At 44.9% G+C, this 22,901-nt stretch overlaps 1 protein-coding gene across 1 annotated transcript in view; it reads left to right on the top strand.

Annotated features, from left to right (window-relative positions):
- The window catches only part of LOXHD1 (lipoxygenase homology PLAT domains 1), a 297,238-nt gene that overhangs the window by 134,631 nt on the left and 139,706 nt on the right, over positions 1 to 22,901 (top strand). The window contains exons 12-17 of the mRNA XM_075066837.1: positions 945 to 1,068; positions 2,799 to 3,049; positions 4,161 to 4,296; positions 6,886 to 7,046; positions 8,538 to 8,624; positions 13,838 to 13,973. Of these exons, the coding sequence (XP_074922938.1) occupies positions 945 to 1,068; positions 2,799 to 3,049; positions 4,161 to 4,296; positions 6,886 to 7,046; positions 8,538 to 8,624; positions 13,838 to 13,973 (895 nt within the window). The remainder of the gene's footprint in view (positions 1 to 944; positions 1,069 to 2,798; positions 3,050 to 4,160; positions 4,297 to 6,885; positions 7,047 to 8,537; positions 8,625 to 13,837; positions 13,974 to 22,901) is intronic.

Here is a 22,901-nt window from a genome sequence, read left to right as displayed (position 1 = left end):
GAAGTTTGTTAGTACCTTGCCTGCTTGATACAACAATAGGGGAAATTCTTTCCTTGGCTCATCAATGTAGAACATATTTAGTGGGCCTGGAAGCCAAGTCCTACCTAACTGATGGAGGATAGATCCAGCAGCGACTGTTAGCCAGGATAGGCAGAGATGCAAAACCATGCTCTGAAGTGTCCCTATTCTCTGTTTGCAAGAGGCTGGGAATGAGTGACAGGGGATGGATCACTTGATGATTACCTGTTCTGTTCATTCCCTCTGAAGCACCTGGCACTGATCCCTGTCAGTAGACAGAATACTGGTCTAGATGGACCTCTGGTCTCACACAGTATGGCCGTTTTTAGGTTCTAACTAGCAGCTGTTTCTGTTGTAGGTTCACTGCCTCCATTGCAGCGGGAAGGGGCAGAACTGTGAAAGGAGGAAGCTGCTAGTTCAGTAACAGAGTCACTGGGTGAAATTTTCTGGCCTGTGTTATGCAAGGGGTCAGATTAGATCTATTGTCCCTTTTGGCCTTAAAATTTGTGAAAAAAATCTTTGAAAAAGGCGTCATCATGGAGCTACCAGTTTAGCTGCCACCCAGACTAAGGATAGAGAGAAGGCAGCCAGCTGACTCTAGAGAGGAGTAAAGCGGGCCAGCCAGATAGTACTGTTGTCAAAGGCAGCTGAGAGCTCCAGTAGGGGGCAGTTTCTGACAAAGTTCACTAGGCAAAATAGCCACATTAAAAGGTGATGTATGTGCTGACTTGCTGCAACTCTCTGTCAGCCACAGTTGTGGAGAGGATGGTTTCATCTTGTTCTCTGATAAACGTATTTTAAGTAGGTAAAACAGAGCGGGCAACTCAAATGCTGCACCTCCACTGGACTCTTTGGTCTCCTCTCCGTGTAACGCCTCCTTTCACTTTAGGTTCATGTCGGTCATAAACTATCTCCTCTTTTCCTAGGTGATCATCGAAGACATTGGCAATAAATCTGTGTACGAATTCCCAGTTGGTCGCTGGTTTGCGTTGGATGAAGATGACGGGAAAATCCAGCGGGACATTCTTGTGGGAGGAAGTGAGGCCACAGGTAAAGACAGTGGGCCTGATTCTGTGGCTGAGGGTGAGGAGAACTGAGGAGGGAGCAAAGGTTTAAATAGGATTAAAATGAGATCCAATAAGTGGAGCGTAGGAAGTGAATGTCCACCTCCAACATGGTCATAAAAGGCAGGTCATTCACATAGCTGGGTTAGGGTTGGCAGAGTCCACTCCTTCATAGTTTTTGGACCATAAGGACCTGTGCTGTGTGGAGATCTCTAGCCATGCCCCGTTTAGAAGTTAACATGCCATGTTTGTGATTCACCATGGAGACCTGCTGTGGACCAGACATCTGTGACATTCCAGTCCTCTGGTGCCCAGATCACCAAGCATAGCAGATGCATGACATGTCCATTGACATAGGTCAGAAAGCACCAGCATCAGCAGATTCCAGGCCGAAGGCTAATGGAAGACGGATCCAGTGTATGATGTTGACCGTCTGCCTTCAGAATGTGGGTTAACAATGCCAAATGGCTTAATTATTTATCCAAGTAACTGATGAAAAAGCTTCCAATGTGCTGCTCATTGATCAATTTTATGCTTGATACTATTGCCTGGGAAGCAGAATCTCCTTTTACAATGCATAAGGTTCAATTCCAAACTCTAATATTGACTTTATGATTGTCTAACTTAATTAGAACACAGTCGGACAAATGCTTTATTGTTGTTCGAGGAAATCTGAGCTCCTAAGGTTTGATAAAGATGCTCCACTTGCATAAAATGCGCCAACATACAAATGTTAAAGTAACTTTTAAAAAGACATGACTGTCTATAAAACACCAAGTTCTGAAGTTCCTATTAAAGCAAAAATCACCATTCACGTTTGAGCTAGTTAACCTGAGCAAGGACTGCAAGGCTGGGCCCAAAATATTTATGTGCGCATCTTGGAAAATTCTTATGGTAGTAGGAATGTTTCCTTACTTATTAATGGAGGTTAGATGTGAACATATGTGTGGGAGCCAGGAGTGGCTAACTTCTAATAATTCCAGCTAGGCCATTGACTCTGTCTGTGACATGGATGTCTCTAAAGTGACATTTTCAGATTTTTTTCAATGGACGTGGAAATTGCCGTGCTGGATCAGACCAGCAGCGGTTCATCTAGTTCTGTAACCTGGAGCTGATTTTCAGTGGCACTGAAGATCTGCAGGTCCACTTCACATCACTTAGAACTTCTGGTGCTCAGCTCCTCTGAAAAGCAGGTCTCTCTTATTTAGGTGATTAAATATGGGTCTTGGTTCTTAACATCAGGCACCCGCATTTGAAAAAGTTGGTATTGACAACTATGCCTCAGTCTCCTAGCTCTTAAAGTGAGGTAATCCCTGTGCCTGTCTTGTGAAATGTAGTGCAGAACACTCTGAAGATGTTACATACGTGTTCAGTATTTTTCATTTAACTTAATTGTTATAGCAAGAATGTCAGAACCACTGAACTTCAGCTCAGGGTTCTTTCTTTCTGGGACCCTGTAGCAGAGAGGCTATCACCATATGTGTACTCCTGCTGGAATATATGAAATTATATAAGATTTAGCTGTGTGTTTTATCTGAAGACACCATGGCATGAAAAAAACATATTTACAGTGCACTGCATGGAGGTTGAAAACAAAACACCCTGCCAGAAATCAGTGCAGCAAAGAACCACATTCGAAAGTCAAGTCAAGTCAAAAATTGTTACTTTCCCTTTTTTTCTTTCTAACTGAGTCTCATTCTTTTGTGAACCCCTCAGGTATTGTTTACAATGTTGCTGTAATGACAGGGGATGTCAGAGGAGCTGGCACTAACTCCAAGATCCACATAATCCTGCATGGCTCTAAAGGTTTAAAGAACAGTGGGAAGATTTTCTTGGAAGGAGGTGAATTTGAACGCGCCAGGACAGATCTATTTAACATTGAGATAGCAGCTCTTCTCAGCCCCCTGAGCAGAGTCACAATTGGGCATGATAACTGCGGTGTCAGTTCTGGCTGGTTTTGTGAGAAGGTGAGAACAGGTCAATATCTTTAGGCAACTGTCAAATTATTTCTCCTTTGCAATCTGCCCTGGACAACCAAATCAGTTTTAAAATTCTACTTTTATTTAGATTACAATATCTCCAGTGTATTAAGTCAATATTATGCATAATGCATGCTACAAGACTGATTGCCACTAATATATGTTAGATGCATAAATCAATCCCTCATTAACTGGGTCAATTGCTCGTTTGCTGTCACAAAGATAGAGATTATTTTCTGCTCAGCACAGAAGCACTGTTAGATGTTTGCATAATGTGTATTGCAGAAATGCAATTTTGTGTTGTATTTAGAGCTTCAAAGTTAAGATCCAGAGTCAAACTTGCCCATCGTTTAGGGGCTGTTGTGATCTTGATTTTGGGTGGGTCCAGAACAGGGAAAGGGGTCAACCACATCAGTTTATTAGGAGTCCAAATCTGGGCTTTTCAGATCTATGGGTTTGTGTCTATGCCCATGTGTTCTGCCATGAGATTGTCAGCTCTTAATCCTAGTTTACCAATGAAGAGGCAACTTTCCCTCTAGATGATGGAAGGCTGTGCAGTTTCTCTGGGAAGTGATGTAGTTTAGCAGTGGAGACACCTGAATCATTTGCATAACTTGAGTCTCCTGCCAATCAGTGAAAAGTGTGGCTGCCCGACCCTCAGTCCACTTGGGCTGTTGAATTGAAAATGAAAGATGCTTGCAACAGGCCCCTGTCATTCACTTCAGTGGCTCCTGTTACATCCTGCAACCCCCACTTCCCAAGCCCATGTCTTTGGAGGATGAGCAGTTGAGCCTTTTCTCCCTCCAGGCTCTACAGTGGTGTTTGGCCTCTGCTTGGTAGGTACATGTCAATGCACCCTAAGAAGGATCTTCTGGGGAAGTAGGAGGGCAGAAACCATTTGTTGCACTCATAATTGGACAAGAAACAGCCTGTTGTTTTTTTCTGATGACTTCCCAAAGAGCCTAACTTTCCCCAGAGGACTCACAACTCCTTGCTCAGTTGTTGCCTGAGCTGTGGCAGGTTTCAGACATCTCTAATTTGGGCTTTTAGTGAAAGGAAATGGATAACTGGACTTTCTTTTCTGGACTTCTTTTCCTAGGTGGTGGTTTATTGCCCATTCACTGGCATTGAACAAACCTTTCCTTGTGGGAAATGGCTGGATGAAGATGAAGGAGATGGACTGATAGAACGGGAGCTCTATGAAATGGTCTCCCTACGCCAGAAGAGACTAAAAAGTATGTATAGTGGCAGATGGCACAAGCAGATTCCTTCTACCCTCAAACTTGCATGCTATCTATCCGGACACAATACAGGTAGACTCTTCTGCAAGGCAGAGGCCTAGGTAATGCAGTTATCAAAGCTCTCAGGTCTTGCTTTAATTCCAGTTTGAGACATTCAGATGGACGTGGGTTTGGGAGTTTCAAGAAATTAAACTTTTAAAATATTGTAAAGGAATGCACCAGTTTCCTTATGTAGGGGAATTATGGGCTTCTTAGGCTGAGTCACTAGGCATGAAAAGAGTCCCTATAGCACTTTTACACTGTCGGCATGTTAGTTCTAGAGTTGTTCTCCCTGTAATATTAAAATCTGCTCTGTTAGTGAAGCTGAATATCTCCCTCCCCACCCCCACCCAAGTGCATCCTAAAAAAATGGAGAAGAGTAAAAATAAAAGAAGCAACCATCTGTGTTGTTGTCGATTTTACACAAACCTTATTTTTCACTTAGGGTGGGTGGGACAGGAGTTAAAAGTCCAAATTTTGTCATCTTGACCAACTGCAGAATGTGCCTCTCCAGGTATCAAAGTTAAGCATTTGATCCCCCTGCATTAGAGGGAGGGAGGCTGAAATGCATTTGGCTAGACATGCCATTCCATCTAGCAGAGGGCAATACAGTTCAAGACCTGTTTGGTGTCTTTGCAGCAAGAAGGGAGTTCCTGCTATTTCACCTGTATTAGAATGTACATGTAAGTAAAAGGTTTTAATTAGCAAAATAGATGCTATTTAATCAGGATGCCTCTGTGGATTCCAGTTCGTCCTGTTTAAGCAGCAGTTCCATGTAAACTAAGTTTATCTAAATGTTATTTAATGTTATCGTCGCATTATGTCTCTCACACAGTCCATTTAACTAAAGCATTTATGACCTTTAACTGCCATATTATCAACTCTGATTGTTATTGACAGGGTAATTCCCTGGTTGCCATTGTATGTGAGATGGGCAGAGAATATTAGCCTTGAGAAATCTGTGCCCTTTAAATGGCACATTAAAGAATTGTAGAAGCTGGAGATGGGGAAAACCTATTATGTCATCCAACCCATCAGCTTGCCAGTGCAGAATTGTTCCCTACTGTACATTTATTGGAGTATTGTTCAAACTCACTTTAAATATTCACAGAGACAAGTCTGCCTGCATTGCTTTTGGAAGAGTATTCCACAGACTAAGAGATCCCACTGTTGAGAAGCTTTTCTTGCTAGACAACCAAAATTTTTCCTTCCTTAATTTCATTCTAGAACCCTTTGCACCTAATGATTCCTGTCTCTCTTTGGTGCTTATATCCAGAAGAATCTCTGCTCACCAAACCCTGCTTATGAGAACGTCCTTGTTAGACAAACACCCAGATGTGTAGGGAGGTTTAGACAGGAGATGAGTAGGGTAACAGAATGAAGGCTTCAGATTTATAGAGCCACTAAGATCTGCAAAGATGTGGCAAATGCTTGGGGAACTCCTAATCTCCTCTGACAGCTCCATCCAGACTCTGTGCTTGGTTCCTTCTTCTTTGACCTCTTTACTCCCTTGGCAACCAAATAATGACTGGGTTATGAAGTCTGTTACTGTCAGATTTTTAAGTTCTTGGCTAATTTAATTTTACAAATTACTCCCGTGCAATGTACAACTACAGTAAGGCAAGGATCTATGCCACGCTCAGTGTTGTATGCTACTGTTGTACCGAAGGTAACTCAACCAATCAACACCCTTACTTTACAACTAATTTGTGTGCAACAATTTCATTGGTTGAGGGAACTGCACACGTGATGGATTACTTGGCCCATGTACCCAACTGCCACACACAGAAATCAATGCAAATCACCCAGCACAACCAACCTCACCTAAACACATACCGAAACAATCATTCAAACAACAACACAACCAGCATATCATATAACCCCTTACAACAGCACACACCCCTTATTCGCCACCTGCATAAATCCACATAATTCTCCCACCATACCACAACCCTCATAGAACAACACAACCTTCACACACTATAACCACAAACTCACATAGTCCCTCACCACAGCACACACGCCTCATTTTCTATCCACACAAATCAACACAACACAACTCACACACAAAACAACCCAACTACTCACACAACAGCACAGCCAGCACACAAAATAACCCCACACATCACTCTGAAGCCTAGATTGTCTGTTAAGTCCGTGTGAAGTGATGGAAACGGACACAAGCATGGCTGGGAGCTCTTTTGGTCTCTTACTGTCCAGTTTTTCAGTTCTCAGCCATTTTTGGCCTTTTGCACACGTGACTTTAAAAATTACACCAGTGCAGCAGCAGAGACTTCAGCTGCTACTTATAGTTTAAAGGGAGTCACATGGTTAAATCTCCATGCAATGCATGGAATGTTATTCCTGTATGACTGTAGATACCTGATTATGTATATGCCTAAGAGGATAAAAGGCCTGAATTTTCTTCATATAAATACCCAGTCTTCTTTTGTTCTAGTGAAGTTATAGGAATGTTTTTACCAGTGTGTTTTGATATTTTTATTTGCTGTTTTGTTTATAAAATGGTTTGAATCCTCTTTGTAGAAAATCCCTGGTCACTTTGGATCTGGACAAGTGACATTAAGAATGCAGGGACAGATGCCAGCATCTTTCTCCAGATTTACGGAAACAAGGGGAAGTCAGATGAAATGAAACTGGACAACAATTCAGACAACTTCGAATCTGGACAAACTGACAAGTTCACGGTCAGAACTTTGCATTTGTGGCAGAAGGACTTGACTGTGGTTCTCTTAGGGCGAATTTCACCTTTCTGCAGAGGGCCAGGAGCCCAAGTCCTATACACCAATTAAATCCTACTTTAAGCTTTGGACAAATCCTCTGCTGATGTAAATAGGTATAATGCCATTGACTTCCATGGAGACATGAAGATTTACACCAGCTGAGGATCTGGTGCAAGTTCTTAAAATAGGTCTTATGGCTGTTCAGGTGGTGGTGACTTGAAGTAATGATGGTATTGCATAGTACGTTCCCTCCAGAGCTTTGGGCTATATCCTCAGGTGATGTAAATTGGAACAGCTCCATTGACTCCAGTTCATTTGCTGCCCCCATTTGTTCCAGTGGAGGAGATGGTCCATTATGCCTGCAGAGGGGAGGAACAAGCGCAGTACCTACAGTGGGGCTGGGGTAGAAGGAGCTCATTGACTAACAGCTCTTAGAACATTGGGAAGAGCAGTCTATCCACGTTCCATGCAGTGCTAGCCTCTTTGCACTTGCACAAGTGTGACTGTCATGGCTTTTAGTATACTTTGGAATAGTTTATATGTACAATGCCCCAAAGTGCTCTGGGCTCTATAAAGAACAAATAGCAGACAAGGTTCCTGTCCCATATAGTTTATAGTCTTAACCTGGCCACATCTCCAGTCTCCTTGGACCTCAAAGAGTGACTAGTGCTGATGTCAATATTGCCTGCGGAGTTGGGGTGAGGTAGAAGCTTCCTGTGCACGCTAGTACCCCCAATTCCTTGACATGCTTGCATTTGACTGGCCCTAGTACTTAGTTATGGGTTGTCCAGAAGAAAGTTAAAAAGCAAAGAGTTCTGATTACCTACCCTGTTGTAACAATAATTCCTCTATCTAGCCAGAGCTGTAGCTGGCTCACGGAAAGAAGGGCGTATGTTTTGGAGGCTTTGTCTGGGGGACAGCTGTGGAGGATTCCGACCAGAAGAATGCTGTGAGATTAAGGTGCTCCAAATATTATAGCTGACAGCCCTTATTCAGGAGACAGCAGATTCTGCTCAGTGCCCAACAGTGAACAGCTCAGGCCAGTGGTTGTTCCCACATTGGTTTCTATGCAGTCCTCCTCATATGGGAAATATTGGCTCTGATGTTGGAGCTCTAGGTGTGCAAAGCAAGGAGAACACGGTGTATGGGTGTGTGTCAGTATCCTATGTAAGGCAAAACTCCAAAGTATGGCAGCAACTTCTACTCCATGCCCGTAACTTCAGTGACTTTCATGGGTTGCAGGATTCTGACCTTACGTTATTTATCATGAAAGTAAATTAATCAAACTGTCTTTTCGGTGTTACCTTTCTAACTGAATTCATTCTCAGCCCCTGTTCTTCCTCCTTTCGACCCTCATTGGAAGCTGTGGATTTCAGGCGGTTTTAAGGGCAGTGTATGTGTCTTGCTGAGTTATGTAATGTGTCATTTTCGGTATGTTTGTGTTTGTTTATATAGATTGAGCTCCCTGATCTAGGCACATTTTATAAGCTCCGGATATGGCATGAAAAGAGGAGCCCTTTTGCTGGCTGGCATCTAGACAAGGTGAGGTGATGGAAAGGCAGGTTGCACCTGAAAAAGCCAAGTCTACCTTCCGTGGGGCAAGTCATCCTCTCTTGTCACCAAGACAAGAGACATATTACAAACACTATGCTGTGTTAGTGAGCTAGCAGTTGTATTCAGTATGCAATGGTCTGATATAAGGAGTCTGAATTGGTATCTCTGTTTACAAGAGTGTCTGGTTCTGCTGTGCAACGTGAGGATCAGGATCTGGGGAGTCTGCATGGAAAGTGCACACGCTCTCCATATTCCAGAGCACAGCTCCACTGGGGGTCCCTGCACACCTTTTGTCTAACCCAGCTGTGGGGGATACCAAGGGGAGAAGAGGGAGCATGGCTGGTTGATAGGCTGCTACAAAGGCCCTTGAAATATTGTCCCTGTCTGAGTAGGGGTGCAGGTGCTACAGGAGATATCATAACCTTTACACTGCAGTAGTAGCTAGAAAGTGACTCCTACTGGTGTTTCATGGGCTTTGGGAGAGGGTTCCTTCTCCTCTCAGCTCCATGTCAGTTCCCCCGCCCCCCACAGTATTCAGCCCAGTCATTTGGCTGTTGGGTTGCAGGAAAACTTACCCTCAGAAATGGGAACTGTTTCCAAGTCCTTTGTTTAATCTGAGCTTATTACCGAGGAAGTTTTGGTGCTGTGCTCAGATCCTGATGGTGGGATGGTAGAAAGGGGTGCCCCTCATTGCCCAGCAATGAACAACTCAGCCCACTGATTGTCCCCATACTGAGTCCAATGCAGCCTTCCTCCACTTGGGGAATATTGGCCCTGGTTCTGAGACCGTGAAGTAAGGTGTTCAAAGCAAGGAGAACATTGTGTATGGGTGTGTGTCAGAATCCTAAGGCCTCCCAACTGATAGACAATGGATCCTAATTCCCGCCAAGTCTGAGGTCCTGGATTTCACATATAATTCTTCTATCACTAGCCAGTCCGAGGACTAGAAGCTATCCCAGTCTTTATTGCAGGGGACTAAGATTTCAGGGTGGATTTGGATCTCCTGATGCTTCATAAAGATGACACGTTGGGTAGCAAGTGTGGAAAGGAATGTGCGTAGATCAGCCCACTCTTGCAACATTTACTGTGAAAAGTAAACCAGGTGTAGCGCCCCCTCTCCACTCGGTTATCTTCTTTAATGCCAATCTGCTTACAGGTTTTGATGGACAGGTCTGGGTTCTTCTGGATCCCACCACCCACTTAGCAGGATGTATGTTCTTTCTTTTTTCCTATGAATTTATTTGGTGGTGCCTTGACACCCCCCCCCCCATTCCTTCCTGGCAGGGTCACCAACCAGCGCAGCTTGGGAGGAAAACTTTAACCACAGGGTAATTCCCACTTACTTGCCAGATAGTTGGAGAATTCCAGGAAATAACACAAACACATATGATATATTGAACACAATAATTATATTAAACAGAAGACAAATATAACAAAGCAGGGTAAAATACTATTTTTAGGGTCACCAGTGCCCACTCTGATAAAACCTGTGACTTTACTTTGTTGGGGCCCTTGATGACCTATGATCACAAAATTCTTCTCTGCAGTGGTTTAGCAGCATGGCTGACGGGGTTCAGTACAGCCCAAAGGACTCACAAGTGGGAGAAGGAGGTAAATCCCTCCACAGGTTTAATATGCAGCAGGTTATAAAATCCCCAAACCCTTCCTCCCTGGCTTGAGGACACAGTTCAGGGAGTAGGGGGTCCCCAAAACAAATTTCCTGGCTAACTAACTAAAAGCTGGTGCACTGACAAACTCCATGAATGATCCTCAGGTTCAGAGATGACTCTAGACTCCTTGGTCACTGCAGAGGGGCTGATCTCTGCAGACAGGGATCCTCTTCAGGCAAGAATAAGACTGCTTCAGTCCCAGGATTTCCCCTCACCCCAATGCGTGCAGGGCTCAAGGCGCAGGTTACACAACTGTACTAAAATCCAGACTGTAGCCTCCTAGCCCAGCGTCCAGACACACTCACAGCAGGCAGCGGCCCTGGACTAGCAGACAGAGCAGAGCTGACCATGTGATGACTGGTCTCACCAAGGGAGCTGGAGGGTGAACTCAGCGTGGCTGGGGAAGTTTCCTAGCAAAACTCTACAAACGGGAAGTCAACAGTGGAGAGGGAAACGCCCAGCTGAGGGATCTTGCTTTCAGGTCTCTAAAGGCCAGTTCTCAGGGGGAACCCTGCATGCAGGCCTGGGACTCACCAGCTCCCCACACAGCCAGTCCTGGCTTTGCCCTGGCTGGCTCCAGACTGACTCAAAAAATGGCTTCTCCCCTTTCCCATTCAGTTCAGGTAGAGGTGAATTGCAGTAACTGGACCTGGAGGTGACAAATGCATAGATTGCCATAGTGATGTCCTTGTCTGGGAGGAAGGGGAGGCATTTTTTAGCAAGCTGGATGTGGAAAAAATATATTTTTTGTCACTTATGCTATGTGATCCTCTGGGGTATTGTGATGTGTCAAACAAGACCCCAAAGTCCCAGATCACTTTCTGATGAGTGGGGATGAAGGGGTGTATGCCTGCAATGGAAGATGAGGGCAATCTCCCACCATGTTCTTCAAAGTGTTTAACCATGCTGACCAGCATCACTTTGGCCTTGCTGGGTTGAGTGTGAGCCTGCTACTTTTTATCCAGAAGATGATCTTTTCCAGGCTCGTGGCATCATAGTAGCAACAGGACTAGTATGCAGATGGTGCCTCCTTCCCCTGTGCCATGTGGCCTTGGGGAAAAACTGCAGAGAGCAGCCAACCAGAGATTCCAGCTGGGACGGGCAGAAACAGTCAAAGCAAGGACCTCCGGACCTTAGACATTCAGAGCAGTTTCTACAGTTTTAACTGGACTTTCTCCTCCTTGTGCTGATTGGCTGGTTGTTCCAACCCTCCCCCTCTCTCCCTCACAGTCCCTTGACCTCAACTCCAGTCCACATCTGTCCCTCTTACCCTCTCCTCCACCCCATTCCCTTTGCCCCCTTCCTTTCCTTTTCTTTCTGTTTAGCTGATCATTATGTTGATGATTATTTGTTTATTTATTTGTATTGCCGTAGCACCTACAAGCCTCACTCACGGACCAGGACCCCATTGCGCCAGGCTCCGTACAAACACAGAACACAAAAACAGAGCTTACAGTCTAAGTCTAAATAAAAGATGTGAGAAAACAGATGGATACAGACAGACAAATGGGGGAGTACAAGGAAACAAGGAGGCAATATTGGTCAGCGTGGTCGGCAGTGGTTTCAGTGCACCAGCCACCTAATTGTTGTCAAGTTTTGTGTAGGTCTTACAGCAAAGGAGAGGTTTAAGGAGGTTTTGAAGCTCCTCTGAAGTGGGGCAGAGGGGAGGAAGTTCTGGAGAAAGCACAAAGGTGCTTGTTTGACAATGTAACAAATGGGCGAGGGAGGCTAGCGTCATAGGCTGATTGGAGGCGGGAGTCAAACTTTCGATACTGGATGAGAGATGATAGGTAGGGTGGGGTCAGATCATAAAAGGCACCTAATGTGAATGAAAACAAGTAGCTTATGTTTGGTGATAGAGAAGGGGGAGCCAGTGGAGGGATGCGAAGAGCAGGGTGACAGTGTCAAAGTGATGGGATAGGAAAATGATCTTTGCAGCAACATTCTGAATGGATATGAACATGGCAAGATTACATTTGTCCAGGCCAGAGAAAGGGCTGTTGCAGTAATCATGACACAAGATGATGAGAGCCTGGACAAGAACTTTAGCTATTGTGGAAGGACAGGAAAGGCTGTATTTTAGCAGCGTTATGCTGAAAGAAACAGCAAGATTTAGACGTAACCTGGATATGAGGACTTAATGAGAGGTCCTACTTGAAGATGACACTCAGGTTACAGGCATGAGTGGCAGGCAGAATGGTAGAGTTATCTGTGGTGATTGAGAAAGGAGATAGCAGGGAGGGAAGATGAAGACTGCTGAGATCCTAGAATGTCAGGGTTGGAAGGGACCTCAGGAGGTTCCTTAGTCCAACCCCCTGCTCAAAGCAGGACCAATCCCCAGACCAATTTTTGCCCCAGACCCCTAAATTGCCCCCTCAAGGGCTGAACTCACAACCCTGGGTTTAGCAGGCCAATGCTTAAGCCACTGAGCTATCCCTCATTGGGAGCCATGTTTTTGCTATATTTTCCTGCTATCACATTGTTCACTCTGCTTGTGTTTTATACTCCTACCCTCACTCTGTGTCTTTTTGACTATTGATATTGTAAGATCTTCAGGACAGAGACCGTCTACTATCCTTGTTTGTACAGCACCTGGCACAATGGGGCCTTGTTCTTGGTTGGCCCTTAGGCACTATGTAATAAACACAATTAAGTCATGTGGGTTGCACATTTGTTAGTGAAACCATGTAGAAAGTGCTGAGGACAGCAGGTCACGACATTTCTTATTCCATGTGGCTGCTGGGCTGAGAGGTCTTCACACTGGAAGATGGGCTGGACTAACGGAGAGGGAGAAAAGCTATTCAGGGAAAATGGGATTTTTTTCCTTCCAAATTCGGAGTGTCAGTTGTACTTTTAATAATTACCCTCATTATTTCTTAGTAAAGATGAGCCCAAGCTGCAAAGTTCAGATGGCTTTTTCCATGTTGTCCCTTCAGCACTGGACATTATTTTAATCACCATGCCATCACCCTCTCTCCATTCATCTCTCTCCTACAGACTCACTTCTTCCTGATATACAATCCAACAAAATAGTTACATTTAAACAAAAATCCCAGTCATTCCACCCAGGGTATCCTGCCTCTTCTACGTCTTTCTGCTTTGAACTTGCAGTCCCCTCAGGGCATGGATTATCTGTATGTTATCTCTATGTTGTCTGTATAGTGCTGGGCATAGTGTGAGCACATAAGAAATTCTGAATAATAATGAGCTTGATCAAAACTTTTTTCTAAGTTTTTTTTGGGGGAGGGCAGATGTGATTGAATCAACGGCTTTGCCTTCAGGCGGGTGGAGAAGGAAAGAAATGAAAAGGAATCAGATTTGACAGACCTTAGTCTCTTTGTTCAATGTCCTAATTCTGGAAGGTGCTCATATACCCCAGTGATAAGCACAGTACGCGAACCTGAATGGGTTTTCTAATTATCAGTACTAATTCCTTCGTCACTCTGCCCTTCCTCCCCCAGCAGAGCTCATTGGGAGCTTCTCATTTTTGTCTTTAAGCCTGCGAACTCGTGGTGTTTCTGTTTAATTAAGATAACTCTGCTGAAAACACTGACAAAAGAGAAATATATGTTCAACTGTGGCCGTTGGCTGGATGTAAATGAAGACGACAATGAGATCATCAGGGAGCTCCCTGCAGAGGGACCTCTAGTGACTGAAGTCATGCCAGGTAAGAATCAAGGACTCCTTATAGAGGCTTGTTTAGTGACTGAATAGAAATAAATCCTCTTTGTTTAGTGATGCACAGATAGACCTGTGCAATTCAATTAACCTCTTTTTTTTGGCACTGATTTTCCTACAGGGTTTTATTTTTGCACCATTAACTGCACAAAGTGTTTGAAATTGTAGGCTCTGTTTTGAGCCGACTTAACAATAGAGATGGGAAAGATCAGGCCAGAACACAGTTGTTCCTTAAAGTGTATTTTCTATCTACTTATGCAATTTCCAGTCCATTTTTAAATGGAAAGTACAAGATTTGAATGTATGTGTGTATATAAAAAATATTTAAATGCTTCACTGAAATGGGGTCTAAAAAGTTTTGTAAAGATATGTACACCAAAAGAGTATACACTACATTTTTATATATATATACACACGCACAAGGAAATGGGCACCTTTTGTTACATGCAAGTACTCAAATATATGTTTATCACCTGTAGCTTTAATTAAGGAGCTTAACAGGACTCCATTTATTCAAGAAGAATCCCATCCTGTTGGTTTTCGAACTGAATCACTGAGTACAACCTCTCAACTGTATTTCATAAGCATTAAACTTACTTAACAGAGACTTTCGGGGTGGGGGCGGAGAGGATACTGCAGATCTACTTGCTATGGGGTTTCCTGCACCTTCTTGCACCTCTGTAGCATCTGGTGCTGGTCAGTGTTGGAGACAGGACACTGGACTAGTTGGACCATTGCATGAGTCTGATCTCGTATGGAAATTCTTGAGAACTCAGTGATCTGTAAGCAGCTGAGTGCTCCTCTAATGATGAAGAATAATTGTAATTGCAAATGTTGTTAAAATGTCATGCTGGATTTTCAAATTTATTTTTAATCAGCTATGAAGAGGAGGCCTGAGTTAAAAAAGCTTATTTGTTAGGGAGCACCTGGTGATGCTGTTTTAGTTCTACTGTTCACCCAAATTTCAGGCTTGAGCATTTAAGGTACCTAAACTTGCATTTAGGTGTCTAACAGCTAGATTATTGAAGACTGTACTCAGAGTAGTTATCAATGGTTCACTATCAAACTGGGAGGATGGATCTAGTGGGGTCCTGATTGGACTTAGTCATGGGTCTGGTACTATTCAATATTTTCATTAATGACTTGGATAACAGAGTGACGTGTATGCTTATAAAATTGGTGGGTGACACCAAGCTGGGAGGGGTTGCAAGCGCTTTGGAGGATTCAAAATGATCTTGGTAAATTGGAGAACTGGTCTGAAATCAATAAGATGAAATGCTATTAAATGAAAAATACTACACTTAGAAAGGAAAAATCCAATGCGTAAATATAAAATTGTGAATAACTGGCTAGGCAGCGGTACAGCAGAAGAGGATCTGGGGGGTTAAAGAGGATCACAAATTCAATATGTGTCAACAGCATGATGCTGCTGTGGAAAAGGCAAATGTCATTCTGGAATTTATTAACAGGAGTATCACATATAAGACATGGGAGGTGATTGTTCCACTCTACTCAGCACTGGTGAGGCTTCAGCTGGAGCACTGTGCCCAGTTGCCGGCACCACACTTTAAGAAAGATGTGAACAAGCTAGAGATAGTTGAAAGGAGAGCAACAAAAATTGAAAGAGGGTTAGAAAACATGGAAGGTTGAAAGAGTCGGGCATATTTAGAGAAGAGAAGGCTGAAGGGAGATTTGATATGATTTTGAATATGTAGAAGATTGTTATAACTGGGATCATGATCAATTGTGCTCCATATCCACTGAGGGTAGGACAAGAAGTAATCAGCTCAGTTTGCAGCAAGGGAGATTTAGGTTGGATATTAGTGGGGGAAACTTTTAAACTCTAAGGATAGTTAAGCATTGGAACAAGTCTCTTAGGTTGGATGCAGAATCCCTGTCACTGGAACAGGATTAGACAAACACTTGTCAGAAATACTTAAACATACTTAATCCTGCCTCACCCCTAGAGAATGGACTGCATGACATCTTGAGGTCCCTTCCAGCCCTGCACTTCTCTGTTTCTGTGATAAAATGCTTTGAGGTCCTCAGATGCAAGACACTACCGGGTGAAAATTATTATTGCTGATTTTTTAGGGCTTGGGAAGAATGTAGAGGTTATATGTATTAGCGTTAGGAATGTTATACATATATCTGTGGGCTTGGTGGTTATTGTATTTGCTGGTTAATGGGTAACAAAGAGTTAAATCAGCCTTACTTAGTTTTGCAGGAACCAAAACTCAATGGCTGGAGACAGCCCCAGTAGCCTGTACTCAGACAATGGAGGTGATAATGCCTTTGAGGTTTACCTCCGTTAATGTGAAATCAGCATCTGTCTGGTTTCACGGATGGGGCAGGGGGAGATACCAGTTTACGGGGATTTTGGTCAGGAACTCTCAAACAAAGAGCTAGAAAGCAGGTAAAAAGCTGATCCTCCGAGGAGACAGGGAGACGTGGTCTACATGTGGTCTACAGGCTGCAAGTTGGTTTTCAGGAAAACGGGTGGGAGTACTGAGGCTAAGTCAAACCTTTCCAATTGCGTGAGGCAAATGTTAAATGTGGGTTAGACAATACATGTTAGGCTGAGGTTGTTTTAACCCTTTTCCTGGGTTCCTATGGATGAATAAATTATAACGGTACTTGCTCTGCCAAGGGCCAGCTCCAAGTTTTTTGCTGCCTGAAGCAAAAAAATTTTCCTGTGCCCTCCAGCTCCACCCCAACTCCACCCCTTCCCTGCCCCATTCCAACTCCTTCCCCAAATCCCCTCCGCATTTCCCCTCCAACCCCTCCCTTCCTCCCTCCCAGGGAGGAGAAGCAGAGTGCTCGGGGGAGCAAGAGGCAATGGAGTGGAGGTGAGCTGGGGGGGAGCAGTTCCTTTGCCTCCCCCGGGTTACTTCCTGCGGCCCTCCCCACGACCCGCACTGCCACAGCTCACCTCTGCTCAGGGCTGGCTCCTGGCTTTTTGCACCCCAAGAAAAAAAAAAAAAAAAGCCAGAGTGCTGCCCCTTGGAAAGTGTCGCCCCAAGCACCTGCTTGGAGCACTGGTGCCTAGAGCCAGCCCTGTGCTCTGCTATAGTTAAGGTTAAAACCTTCTTTCTGTTTAAAGCTCAACTGTTCTAAGTGCTCTAAAATCCATATGGTTAATCAGATTACTTTGAAATTTGGTGTGCCTTATGGGGTCAGTGAGCTATATTTAGGACCATTTGACTAAGGGGTTCCTGAGATACAGCCCCCCCCAAAAAACAGCTTGTCTTAAAGTTGACACATTCTGGCAACTTTTTTATTGTTGTTGTTCACAGAAAGCGGTGAAATCAGGGCTCAGATAATCGTGCCAGGATCTCAGACACATGAGGGTGACCAAAACAGAGTGCATAGCACCAACAGCAGCAAAGAGTCCTGTGGCACCTTATAGACTAACAGACGTTTTGGAGCATGAGCTTTTGTGGGTGAATACACACAAAAGGATGGCCACCTTAAGGTCTGCTATAGTGTGGCCAGAGAGGTTGAAGTGCTCTCCTACAGGTTTTTGTATATTGCCTTTCCTAATATCTGATTTGTGTCCATTTATCCTTTTCCGTAGAGACTGTCCAGTTTGGCCGATATACATAGCAGAGGGGCATTGCTGGCATATGATGGCATATATTACATTGGTGGACATACAGATGAATGAACCGGTGATGGTGTGGCTGATCTGGTTACTATGTGTTGGCACTGACTGAGATTCTGGGACAGAGTTGCATCGAGTGTTGCAGATTCGGTTCCTGAGCAGATAACTAGTGCAGTGTGCAGTGCAGTAAAGAATAGTTTCAGTTGCAGGTGTCTGTGGGCAGGACTGGCCGCCACCAAGGCTGAATTGGGCACATTGTCCAGGTAAGGGTTGTAGACTCTTGAGATGCGTTGGAAGGTTTTAGCGGGGACTGTATGTGATGCCAGTGGGATCTTTGTTTCTTTCTTGGGTTTGTCTTCGTAAGGAGCTTCTGGGTACAAATCTGGCTCTGTGATCTTCTTCCTATCCCATGGCGGTACTGTAGTTTGAGCATGCTGTGAATTTCGTAGTGGTCTCTGCAAGGTAGAGCAACTGCGCTTTCGTACCTCAGTGCTGCGCGTAACACATGGATCGTGGTGATGCCAGTGAAGCTGAGGCATGAAGGTAGCGCATAGTGGTCGTAGGTGTTCGGTATAGGAATGCTTTTAATCGTGACCACAACTTAATTGCACGGGTGTCCTAGAAGTGGACTCCTGTTGATCTGGTCCCGCTGAGGTGATGTGGGTGAGAACTGTTGAAATGCAATGTGATATTTTTCCATGTCTCCCTTCCCTGATCCCAGTATAAATGATGTCAATCAATTGTAGCGTAGAGGAGAAGGATGAGTGGTACAATGAGGAAACTTGTTCCAGTCGACCAAAAAATATTGGCATGGGGCCAGCGTGCCCATAGGCCACTGATCTGGAGAATATTTGTAGCAAAATTGAGAATAGTTTGTGTGAGGATAAAGCACGACTCACAGCCATTGTCTGTGGCATCATCAGCGGTACGTCTGACTACTTGAATCCATCTGTTGGATGTTTGTGTAGAGAAGCCTCTAGCATCCATGGGGTAGATGTTTCTGGAAGGTCTCAATGCATTGTACGTCCTCAGACAATCAGTGGTGCCACGGAGATACTGGAGGCTGGGGCATAGAGTCGAAGTAGAGATCCACATACAGACACTTAGTGAATGCCAATGCCCAAGATATGGCCCCAGGATTTCGGGTTGTGAGCTCTTAGGTATGAGATAGAATACCCTGGCGACTCTGAGGGTATGTTGATTGTTCTCGGGTAGAGGGAAGTCCCTTAAGTAGATGTCATTTCTTAGTGATCCCTCAGTGAATTGAGGAATGGCCTGTAGAATTTGTAGGATGAGTTGTCTGCAGCCTCCTTGGTACAGACCATGTTCATGATGACAAGAGCACCTCCTTTAATAAGCCTTTGATATAATGTCAGGTGGTTTCTGAGGCTGGGATCGGCATGCGTTCTGCACGACTTAGTTAGGAGCAAAGCACTTGTTTGTTTCCCCAATTTCGCCTGCACGCTCGGGCGAAGCATCATGTAGTCCAGACTGTATTCAAGACCCTCAAGAAGAGTCATGTGGAAGTTTTCTTCTGTGCTGTTGTGGAGGTACCTGTGTATAGTGCGCGTTCATTTGTCCTGGAAGTATTCTTGAGTCGGATGACACGCGAAAGTAGCTTCAGATCGGCACAGAACGTATCATGTTGCTGGGGGTGGCAGGAGAAGAGAGTCCCCAATAGGACAGACTTTTCTGTCTGGCAATATACAAAAACCTGTAGATACCATCAACCTCCTGGCACGTCATAGAGACCTTACGTGCATCCTGAGCAAAAACTTCAGGACCAGACTTCAAGAGACGCTGAGCTGCAGTTCATCGCAAATTGGACACTATTCACGCTTCAGGTAAACAAAGACTGTGAATGCGTGGACAAGCTACAAAAACCAGTTTCTCCTCTTGATTTCACACTCACGCTAGAACAGGCTCATCCTACCTGACTGAACAGCCTCGTTAATCGTTACTTGCTCTTCTTGGCCATATATATACTTGCCCCTGGAAATTTCCACTACATGCATCTGACGAAGTGAGTATTCACCCACGAAAGCTCATGCTCCAATACATCTGTTAGTCTATAAGGTGCCATAGGATTCTTTGCTGCTTTTACAGATCCAGACTAACACGGCTACTCCTCTGATACATAGCACCAACAGTCTTTTGGGGGAAATAAAATCAAAATGTTATTTCAAAAGAGTTAGCTTCTCCATATAGGCATGCTAAGGGTATGTCTACACTACCCACCGGCTCGGTGGGCAGCGATTGATCCAGCGAGGGTCTATTTATTGTGTCTAGTCTAGGCGCGATAAATTGATCCCCAAGTGTTCTCCCATCAACTCCTGTACTCCACTGCCGTGAGAGGCGCAGGCAGAGTCGACGGGGGAGTGGTAGCAGTCGATTCACCGCGGTGAAGACACCACGGTAAGTCTATCTAAGTATATCGACTTCAGCTACGTTATTCACGTAGTTGAAGTTGTATAACTTAGATCGATTTCCCCCCGCCCTTACCTCCAGTATAGAGCAGGGCTAAGTCTCATGGGCTTATTCGTATGCCTAGTGGATTACACCAAGTTTGTGCAGAGGGAGAGTCTAACTATCTAGAAAGACACATTTACATCACAATACCTGGGTGACTCTGAGGGTATATTGCAGTCATTGAATTTGAACTGTGCCTTATGTACTCTGAGTTCAAATCCAGGCAAAGAGAGAAATCTGAAGTAAAAGAAACAGCATATTGCTCCACTCAAAAGGGGCATTTGTTCTGGGGACATGTTATCTGAATACAGCAGAATAATCAAATGGTGCTGAAACTATTTTTGGAAAAAGAAAATAAACTAAGCAAGCAAATGCTGGTTTAGAGGGGAAGGTGATGAGGGGTAGAAAAGTAAGTGGGAATGGGGGCGCTGGGTTGGGGGATCAGGTTGGTGGGGGAGGGGATGGGGACTGGACCAGTGGGTGGAGGCGGTGGGACACTGGGTAGGTAGACATGAGGGTGAGTGTTAAAGTGAATTGGGCAGAATAGGGACCGGTGTGCTTGTCAGCCCCACATTCCCCTCCCACGTGTGTGCCAGGCTCTGGGGCCCCCGAGCCTATCTGCACAGGTATAACCCCATTTCTTGCTCCCATCATGTGAGCCATGTTCTAGAGGGGGCTTGTCTCTCTAAGGAGTTTGAGTCCCCTCTCCTTATTTCCCCATGTGATCTGGGATACGGGAGTCCCTGTCCCTGGAGGATTCTGAGCCCCTCACCTGACCCTCCTATGTCAGGATTGGCATTTCCCAGCCAATGGGAACTGCGAAGCCAGCGCTTGGGGTGGAGGCAGCTATGCATAGGAGCTGGAGGGTGAACATGCAGCCGCTTCTGGGAGCTGCGCAGAGCCTTGGCAGGCAGGGAGCCTGCCTTAGCCCTGCTGCACCGCCAACCATACTTATAACTGTGGTGCTGACCGGAGCTGCCAAGGTCTCTTTTCAACCAGGCAGTCCGGTCAAAAACTGGACACCTGGCAACACTACATACAGCCCCAGTAAAAACAGAAAAACAAACACCCCTCCCTAGCATTTCATTAAGTTCACAGCCTCTAGCAACTTTGAAGTTTGAAACCCACCCTGGACAGAAATTTGAGAATGATCTGTAATCATCTGGGGAAATCTGCCTCTATCAAGATTCTTGTTTGGTTTTGTTTGTTTGGGATTTTGTTTGTTTGTTTGTTTGGAGGTGTTGTTTTGTTTTTGAGAAATGTAGTCTGAGGACAGCAGGATGTTCAGTAGGTGCTGAAACTATGTTTGAGAAGAAAATAAATTACACATGCAACTGCTCACTGAGAAGGGAGGATGATTGGGGTGCAACAATAGCAATGAGGAAGAGGTGTTTGGATTTATAGTGAAGGATATAGCGTATGATGGGGAGGGGCATACATGGGAATGGGTGGCAGGGAAGGGATGAGGGACTGGGGGACTCTGGTAGATGGGAGAGGGAAGGATTAGGGTGAGTGAGAAGTGAGACAACAGGAGGGGAAGCAGAAGAAGTTGGGTGTTTTTAGGGGTGCAGTGGGGATCTGTCAGCCCTGAATTCTCCCCTTCTATGTGTATGCTGGGATCTGGGGGAGCCCTATCCCTCTGCAGGGCCCCTCTCCCTGCCGGTTGTGTATCTTGAGACGTGGGGGACCCTGCTCCTCTTGGCGTGTGTGAGCCCCTCTCCATGCCCCTCCTTGTGAGCTGGGATCTAGGGCTAGAGGGGGCTGAAGGTGACACAAATGTATAGTTAAGGTACACATCACCCCTGGGGGAATGGTCAGAGTGTGTGTATGGAGTAGTAGTGAACTGGATGAGCCAGGGACAGCTGTGGAAGCCTGGGTGAAGGGGGGGCAGGAGTCTGAGCTGAGCATGGGTACCAGGTAACTGGAGTGAGGGACCCAGCTCAGTGTGCAGCTCAGGCTACATAATCAAGGTAACATGCCGCCCTCCAGTAAACTCTTGCCTGTCACAGCACTACAGGGCAAGAGACTGCAAGGATCAACTTCTTATGTGTTAATGGCTTCTACAGACCAACTAATGGCTTGATGGGATGCGATGGAGGGGGACGGAGGTAGGAGGATCTGGAAATGTTGGTGAGGGAGCTACATATTGTAGGAAATGGCAGGACAGGTGGTGGGAAAGGAGAGAGAGACACCACTCTTCTCTCACATACTTACAGTTGTTGTAACAACCATGTAATAAAATTATCACCGTTTTGGGACTTAGACTGTGGATGAGATTTCTCTCACCGGCCCTGTTAATAACTGCATACTGCAGACATTTCAAAGCACAATAATTATCCCCATTCAAGTATAATTAAATGCACAGGAGTGGTGGTAGTACTTAAGCAACCATATGGTCTAGTGGAAAGATCACTGGTCTGGGACCATTCCTAGTTCTGTCACTGGCCTGCTGGGTGACCTTGGGCAAGTCACTCTCACCTTTCCATCAGTAAAATGTGAATAATGATATAAAGTGCTTTGAGATCTACTGATGAAAAGCACTATATACAAGGTAGGTCTCATGATTATGACCTAGCTAAAATAACATAACAACTGCAAACCTAGGTGAGAACTACAACTGTCTAAAAGACCACTAACTCCTACAGCAAGCATTTCTCTTTCTATTTAAAAAACTTGGAAATAGACTCATAGACTCGTAGGTCAGAAGGGACCAATATGATCATCTAGTCTGACCTCCTGCACAAAGCAGGCCACAGAACCCTACCCATACACTTTTATAACAACCCCTAACACATGACTGAGTTATTGAAGTCCTCAAAATTGTGGTTTGAAGACCTCAAGCTG

The sequence above is a fragment of the Chelonoidis abingdonii genome, chromosome 6 (assembly GCF_003597395.2).
Source record: "Chelonoidis abingdonii isolate Lonesome George chromosome 6, CheloAbing_2.0, whole genome shotgun sequence".
In the NCBI taxonomy this organism is placed as follows: domain Eukaryota; kingdom Metazoa; phylum Chordata; order Testudines; family Testudinidae; genus Chelonoidis; species Chelonoidis abingdonii.
Note: the sequence above shows the minus strand (reverse complement) of the source record. Positions and strands in the feature narration are given on the sequence as shown.